The sequence below is a fragment of the Ictalurus furcatus genome, chromosome 23 (assembly GCF_023375685.1).
Source record: "Ictalurus furcatus strain D&B chromosome 23, Billie_1.0, whole genome shotgun sequence".
Taxonomy (NCBI): Eukaryota; Metazoa; Chordata; class Actinopteri; order Siluriformes; family Ictaluridae; genus Ictalurus; species Ictalurus furcatus.
The window spans coordinates 3,235,248-3,243,675 of record NC_071277.1 but is presented as its reverse complement, the minus strand read 5'-3'; the positions used below and the strand labels follow the sequence as shown (position 1 = coordinate 3,243,675).

The 8,428-nt window shown below is 35.2% G+C and overlaps 1 protein-coding gene across 2 annotated transcripts; it reads right to left on the bottom strand.

Annotated features, from left to right (window-relative positions):
- Nucleotides 1-3,063: 3,063 nt before the first annotated feature.
- On the bottom strand, nt 3,064-7,543 carry cbln2b (cerebellin 2b precursor). 2 transcript variants are annotated; one of them, XM_053611612.1, is made up of 4 exons: nt 7,175-7,543; nt 6,274-6,745; nt 4,420-4,539; nt 3,064-3,421 (listed from the first exon to the last, which is right to left on the bottom strand). In XM_053611612.1, the coding sequence occupies exons 2-4, from the start codon at nt 6,556-6,558 to the stop codon at nt 3,224-3,226; spliced, it is 603 nt and encodes a 200-aa protein (XP_053467587.1). In that variant the 5' UTR covers nt 6,559-6,745; nt 7,175-7,543; the 3' UTR covers nt 3,064-3,223. The 2 variants fall into 2 exon arrangements, with proteins under 2 accessions (XP_053467587.1, XP_053467585.1); XM_053611610.1 differs by having other exon boundaries at nt 6,274-7,543.
- Nucleotides 7,544-8,428: the final 885 nt, after the last annotated feature.

Genomic DNA, 8,428 nt, shown 5'->3' with positions numbered 1-8,428 from the left:
CCCTGTATCTGAAGCTTGTGCACATAACCTTCTGACAGTTATAGTTATCAGGTTCAAATACAGAAATTATTGTATATTACATGGGTAGTGAAGAATCCTCAAAATGCCAGGGTCCCTAGTTCCATCCTGAGCTCAGCTTATTCCCTGTGTGGAGTTTTGCCTGTTCTCTCCATGGAGGGTTCCCTCCATGTTCTCCAGTTTTCTCCCACCTTCCAAAAACATCTAGTTGGGTTGATTTGGTACTCTAATTTACCCCTAAGTGTTAATGAATGTGTGTCATGGGATAAGTTCTGTATCCACCACAACCCTGACCAGGATGAACTGCTTACTAAAGATGGATGCTGAATGATGAATGGATGAATATCCAGTATATTTAATTAACTGGAAGACTTCTTTATATAATATTGTTCTGTTTTTGTATTAATCCTTTAAACTGAATAAACTAACAGAAATGTCTCATTATTGGGGCTATGTATATGAAAGTGTATATGTATCATCACTTTAAGCAAGTTCTTTAAAAGCATCAGCCATTTTAACATTCTAAATTTAACATGAAATCTGGTAAATGTAATAAACAGATAATTTGATTATTCAATACTGCTAAACTGTGCATGCTAACCCTTTGCCAGCATCAAATGGTTTAACAAAAAAATACTATTTTTGTATTAGCCAGTGTACATTGAGTTAAATAATACAATATTTTATTGAATAAAGAATATTTTTTTTTAAATATGTTGTAGATTCATTCAGAGTCACCTTGTAGAATTGTGTATAATTAAAATACTCAAGAATCTCCAAATGCATTAGGAAAATCTCTACACCAGAGGTCATCAATTAGGCTTAACAAAGAAGCAAATATTGTCAAATATTAATAAGGTATTAAAAATGGATACCAAATGGATACTGAGTGGGAGATTATATTGCATTGAAATGTATTTTCTTGTGCTATAACTAGAGTATAACATAATTTCCCTGTACACACTATGTAATGCATGCCATTTAATATTCAGGCACAGAAAAAAAAATGTGGTGAAAAAACAGAGCTGTTTTGTAACCTACTTTTCATGGTAAAAGTAGGTTATATCTCTGTCACTCTACATACTTACTTAAGAAAGAAAGATACTGGAGAAAATACAATATTTTAAATTTGAAAAAAAAATTAAATGTCTTTTTAAAGCTATTGCTGCTCAACATGTATTAAATGAAGTGCTGATATAGATGTGTCCCAGTTTCAGTTCTTACTCACTCTCGCTCCTTGCTAATTTTTTTTTTTCTTCTAAAACTTGGCATAACAACACACTTCCTTTTCAGTCTAATATCTAATGAGAGTATTTTGGCTTTTCACATGTGTATGTTTTCTCTCTGTGCGACAGACCTCCTGTGATTGCGTGAAGTGCTTTATCTTAAAACCATACAGAGCACCATCCACTGACAAAACTAATGCTAAGCCTACACCTAACCCTAATCTTTAACCTTAGTAACCAAAAGAAAACATTTGGCTATTTTATTTATTTATTTATTTTAAATAAATAATAAAAGCTCCCGGTTTATATATATATAAAAAAAGGTTTTCCTCGTGGGGACTGGCCAGATATTCCCACACGGTGAAAAGTGTCAGATATTCCCATGCTTGTGGGGACATTTGTTTTAATGTGACTTTAAAATGTGTAATTTAAGTGAAAAATTTTCTGCAGCTAGGCATACTGCTAGCTGTAAGTAACGTTAACTAGCTAGATAGAAATATACCATACTGTAGTTAACATTAGGGAAAAAATATAGCCAGCTAGTTAATTATTTTCAACGTAGTTCACTTGGATTTTACCTCAATTTGCATATTCCCAGTAATTAATATAACATTAGCCCAACCTGTCAAAATCTACCACAACAAACAAGGTTTTGCTAAAGTTATATATAGCTACTGTGTGTTAGCTGCCTCAAAAAATAAAATAAAATAAAGCTTCAGCTAGCATGAGCAGGCAGTAAGCCTAGCCACAGTACTTTCTTTAGGGATCTCAGTCCTGGTCAGCATTCTAACACTAGATGGCTAACTGAAGTGTCCCATCACACTAAAAGTTGAACAGTTAACATACAATGATCTAGCATTTTAGCACCTCAGTGCCAATGTTCTAAGGTGAAAACACAAAATGAGCCCATATGTATTTAGTCTAAGAAGACTTGGTCAAATAAAAGCATTATTGAATTCAGCATGGTTTAAATCTTTGCATATATAATCAACTGGTGGTAGTAGTAGACAGTTTGTAATGATTGATGTGGATAAATAAATTTTCCTTTAAATTAGAGCTGCATCACATCTCTAGATGGTCACAGTTAAGTACATTTAATGTGTTTTCCTGCTTACATGCCCCTATAGGAGACCAAATGTGACTTCATTCAGGAAAATATGCTAATATATGACAGCCAATATTTAATCAATAACTTCTAATCACTGTATCATCATCCTGATGATTTGTCTTACCATAATGGATGGGCATTCATTTTGTTTGGCTCAGTGTGTCATTAATAATTAAAAAAGACTGAATAAATACACATACAATACAATATTTTATTAGGCGGGACATCATATAGGGATTTTCTTTTTTTTCCACAATGCACATTTGTGAGCAGGATCACGGAACAGCAAATCAGTTAAAGTTAACGCAGATCTGGAATGTAGAACACACCATGTGAATAATATGTACTTTATAAATTCAGATAGACCTTCAGTTTTTAAGTTGTCTCCATTGGCTGGTTATATTATATATATTTTTTCTCTTTTAATAATCACTGTATATTAGGCAGCCTATGTGTGGCATAATGTTGAATATGTTCAGCGTCCAAAGGAAACACCATGAACACCACAGACAAACAAGATCTTCCATTCGTGCAAAAACAAATTTGCTTTAGTAACGCGTTGCTCAAATCGGGAAGGTCTGCAACTCCATAATCAACCTCACATCAATCTTTAAGGCTCTACAAACACAACGAAAAGCATTGGTCAATATAAATATATGCAGTCCGGGTTCCCAGTTCTTCATCTTCGTTTTTATATAGTTGTCCATTTTCATTTTCAGGCGAAAGATATATATTTTTTTTTTATAAAATCCAAACGGGTTCCTCTTGTCTGGATATATAAGATTAATACACAAACTCCAGGGTCCATATTCAGCATATTATGAATACCTCCAAGCTCTTTTAAAAAAGAGTCAGTAGATCTTTAGAGCAATTAGAGAGGAAAAACTAAAAATCCAGAGAAGGTGGAGTATTTCCATCCGCCCATGAGATTCCCTCGCTCCAGTTTGAGATAAACCCGGTCCTCCCTCTCCACCATCAGTAGCACTCCGTTACTCGCCGCCTCCCTCGTGACGTCCTGGTCTCCGGCGAATGCAGATATGATGGGGTATTCATTGTGCATCAGGTTCACCTGAACACAAAAAATGGTTAAAGCTCAGATATTAATGCACAAACGTGAAACCTAGGTGAGTATTTAGCTAAAAACACTTATTTTTAGACCTGCAAGAATGTATTTTTACACATACAGAAATGTATATCTAAAGCTAATATATGGCACTCCTCAAGAACGCTATATTTTAAAGAAGTCTACTTGGTCAGAATTAAATCTATTTACAAATCACATAAATATTTAATTTTCACATATAAAGCTGTTCTGGCGGCTCATGGTGGTCCAACACCTTACTAAGACTTTTTGTGTTTTTCCCTTTAATTTGTCTGTCAATAAATCCCATTAAAGACAAGTTAATCCCTAAATAACCGAGAAACCTGCACATATTGGGAGCCACAGTGCTAAAGGGCCCCTGTGGAGAAACTAAGAAAAAAAAATGTTGATGTTCTACAGAAACCTAATTTCTCCACAAATAGACATCGGGGTTGTAAACAATCTCTATTTCCCTTAATAACTCACACATTGTCCTTAAGGGGGCATTTACTACCAGGGTAGCCTAGAAAGCAAAAATGGACACTTTCAGTATAATATACTATAAATTCAGATGGACATGAATGACTTCTATAAGAGAGAATTACACACTAAGATTTAATTCAGCATGGGATTTTCTTGTATAGGACACAGATGCGTGCTCCTCTGCGCTTCTGTTCTGAATTAAACATTAAAAACTTCTACAAAAAAATCTAAATCTGCTTTCTCACATGGATTAAATCAAATCCTTTCCATGCTTGTTTATTATTCACACCAGGCATACAAATCAAACCAGGTTAATTAGTGCTTCCTTTAAAAGTAAGATTTCAGTTCTGTAGGTTGCAATCTTCCACACTCCGTATTTTCCTCTATTGGGTCATTTAATCATCGTTTCCATGCATGTTACTCTCTAACACAAGATTACAGTTATTCATCATCAATGGAGCTCTACCACCTTAATCCATTAAGATCCTCTTTAATATTCTCACCTGGATGGTTTGTCTGTTGTACACTTTCACCACATGGAAGCTGAAACTGTAAATTCCCCTCCGCGGTGCTGTGAACACGCTGGCCTTCAAGTCAAAATGGTTGCCGATGTTCACTAAAACCTGACAAAAGCAGCAGCACATGCATTTTAACCTATTAGACAATTCGAATCTTCACGTATAGCCTGGATTTATCTGAATGACTTCCATATCATGCTTAGAGTTGTACAATAATAGGCTACAATACTGTTCATTATTTTCTAAAAAAAAAAAAAAAAAAAAAAAGAAAAAAAAATTTGTCTTTCTATTCACACATAGTCACAAAAAACTTCACACTTCATCTTTTACACATTTTCCATATTATTATTTTTTAAAAATTATTTACAATAGCCTTTTTAATCAGAATTAAAACTGTGCAACATTTTTTTCACGTTTTTTTTCTTTCTTTCACGTGTAGTATATGTTGTTTTACTCTTCGCAAGTGATTTTAATTAATTAATTTTCACTTTTCCATTTTTCACATGTAAGGGATATGGTTTTATTTTTCACATATAATTACATTATTATTTACATGATGTCACATGTTTATTTAAATTCACATGAGCAATTTGTGAATTAACAGGGCATAACATGGTGCAATGGAGCTTCAACTGTTTTTTACATAATCACATCGTAATGTCTGTGATTTTTCTGATGCTATTGCCTCGGCTTGATGATCTTGATCACGAGCGGACAAAATGACGATTTTTAGTGAAGAACAGCATTGCAGCGCAATAATGTCTGATGCAGTATGTAAGTGATAATTTGCTCTCAAGAGTGTGGCATAAGGGAATTTCAAACATTCGACAGTAAAAAAAATCTGTAAATTCTTAAATTCACACCTAATATGTTAACTCTTGCAACATTTAATTAACTGTAAATTAATTGAATACTAATAATTAATCCAGAAGTGTAGGTGATTTTTCTAAGGACGTTTTTCAAGTCAGTAACTAAAATATGATTTCAAAGAGCAAAATAGGCTATACAATATGCAGTTTTTGGCCATATTTGTGCTCACATCATGTGTATACTGTACACTGAAAAGTCATCAGAGATAATACATGTTCTGGCAATTAATAACAGCTAGCAGGCAATTAAATTAAATATTGTATGTATTCATTTAACGCAAGAGTTTGTACAGCAATGTACAAGTAAACGGATTCAGATAGGACATTCAACATTGTAAGCGAAGTATTGTGCTGTGTATTATCTGTAAGTAAGTGTACTGTGGGTGGATTTATTTTTAGTATTAAGATTTTCAGTCTTTATCAATAATAAAAACAGATAAATGGCAACAAGAACAGAAATGTATGCCAAAATACCAAATCACAGTAGCACACAGTCCAACTCTTTTCTATTAGTCTACTTGGATGCAATTTAAGCCTATCCATGTTCATTTATTATTAGTGCTAATATCATATTAATTCATTTATGCTAATGGGGTTAATCTAGCAACAAAAGTGTAATTTCAAAATAAAAAGTGAATCTACAATTCACCAGTGATGACTATCATCTGAAAGCTGAGTCTTCCTGACATTGGAATAATTTAATTAAACACTATAGGTGCCAATTTTAACGTTATATGCCCTACAGAACCTGAAAGCATAGGTGTTAACTGAATACTGAATCTTATTTTTTATCTTATTAAGCATTCCAAAACCTCATCACTTAGAAATGAAAGCACGTAAACAGAGCCAGTATGCTTTGTTAACACCTACGTTGTATATCTGTGCAGTCAGAACCCTGTAGGTTATTTAGCATTGCAGGTGTAGTGTATAGTAACTCCCAAAATCCATAAGCAATGAATAAGTTATAGACCTGGTCAAAGTAGATGGTGGTGGAGGTGTTGCTCATGTCAGACGGCTCATGATTGGTGCCCCTGACGGCCGAGAACGCTACCCTGGCACTCCCAGAGCGCACCGAGATGCCAAGCGCTGATGTCACACCGCCATCCGACGATGGGTTCGAGTCGCACACCACCAGGCATTTCCCCTCAAGCACGACGGGTTCGGTGTCATTCTGACCCAATGCCACGTCAATGCCAAGCACCAGGAGGAGAGCGAAGACAAGCACCAACATCTGTGCGATGTAGCGTCCCATCATAATCACAGAGGCAAGGTTACAAATCTGTTAAATCCAACTCCTTCGAGGAATTCTTATGGCGTTAATCGCCTCCTCCGATCTCTCTTGTTTGTTTGTCTTTATTTCTCTAACGCTAACTGATGCTCGCCTTTTCCCTCCTTCTTCTCAACTGATATTGGAGATATTCAGAGAATTTGTTTGATATATTCTGGGGGAAAAAGAAAAGTGCAGTACAGATTAAGTTTTAAAAGACCAAAATCTCTACAAAGCACAATCTCTGTTTATATTAATAAAAATTTCGCACAGTTTTGTTCTCATAAACTTTGCAATGAATCTCTAATTTACAAATGAAACTGTCATTCAAGCAACTTTAAAAATTGTAACTCATGTTGACATTTTGCCTCTAAGGTTCACTTGACCATCATCTGCCTCCACCATAGATCAACAACTTTAAACTTTATCCTTTTAACTGCACTACAGATAACATTATATCTATAGATTTAAATCCAACGTGTATATGAAGTCATTACAATAAATCACATGCAAATTCTCCTGCTCATTTACATCCACAAAAAAATCTTTCTTTAGCTGTATATTCTCTCCTCTTAAGTTCTTAAGTTCATCCTTTTTTTTTTACCTGGTAAATCCATTGCTGTGTGGGACATCTGCGTCCTTCTGAAGCAGAGAGCAGAATGGAGAGAAGTCGTCCTCCCCTTCATTCCTTTATAAGGACAATTCCCGCCCAGTTTCAGGATTATTCACACACACACACACACACACACACACACACACACACACACGCACGGTGCATGAACGCTGGATTTCCGTGGACTTCCTCGGCATAAAATCACCCAGGCACCTGAATTAATGAATAAATAAATCATCATCTTCTTTTTTTTTTTGGTTTTTTTTTTTTTTTTGCATGACTCTACCAGTGAACAAAATATATCAAAATATACCATCGAGAAATCTGCTAGCAAAAATGCTGAAAGAAGAACTGTTTTGAGAATGAAGAGCCAGAACAAAGGTGGTCAGATTGATATAGCACAAATTAATTAGAGCACAAAACAAGGAGGAAATCATTGGGTAAATGACAAGAGTGTTCCTATGCTTCTTTATTTTAAGGACCAGACAAGTAAAGGTGCTTTAGCTCCATCCAGTGGAAGGGAACATGGTGTTCAACTTTTATTGATGGAGCCACTCATCAGCTCTTCCTCACTCTAATTTATTTTCCTCTTTCAAGTATTTATAACATGCAACTGAAACTGATTCGCAATCAGAATAGGCAGGAATTAAAAATAAAATAGGTACAGAGATAGAGAAACAGATACATTCTTAGAAATATAGGTTCCATCTTGTACTAGAAGCATAAAATAATTTGTCCCTTTTCTATAACAAGGGTTTTTCTTTCAAAACAGACTCCAATCAGATCGTCTTTGGAAAGCTAGAACTGTTAACCATCTGGAGAACCCACAAGGAACCCTTTTTCTAAGACTGTAAACAGACGAGAGAGAGAGAGAGAGAGAGAGAGAGAGAGAGAGAGAGAGAGAGAGAGGGAGGCTTGATGGGGGAAAAAAAAACTCTAGATTTTAGAATCCTTAAGGGTTCTTCAGTTTTCCTCTGGGGGAACTCTTCTATGTCCAAACTTACACCAAATTCTTTCTCTATCAGAAACCATTTTATGAAGCTCATGATTCTTAATTATAGAAAGAAGATAAAAAAAAAAAACCATTTCCCAAGACTGAGCTCTAGAAGCATAAAGGTTTGCCCACTGGTGGAATCCCTCTAGGTTCCATATAGTTTCCGTATCAGAGAGGGTCCCAAGTAGACGATTCCATGTTACACTTTAGGTTTCTAGAGTTTTCCCTCTGGGGAAATCCTTAAAGGTTCT

What these genes read in the sequence shown, in the direction of transcription:
- cbln2b (XM_053611610.1), bottom strand. Translation starts at nt 6,558, where the DNA reads ATGATGGGACGCTACATCGCACAGATGTTGGTGCTTGTCTTCGCTCTC. An exon ending in CCACCATCTACTTTGACCAG is followed by an intron (nt 4,540 to 6,273) that starts GTCTATAACTTA and finishes TGCTTTTGTCAG; the next exon opens with GTTTTAGTGAACATCGGCAA. An exon ending in ACAACAGACAAACCATCCAG is followed by an intron (nt 3,422 to 4,419) that starts GTGAGAATATTA and finishes TTTTGTGTTCAG; the next exon opens with GTGAACCTGATGCACAATGA.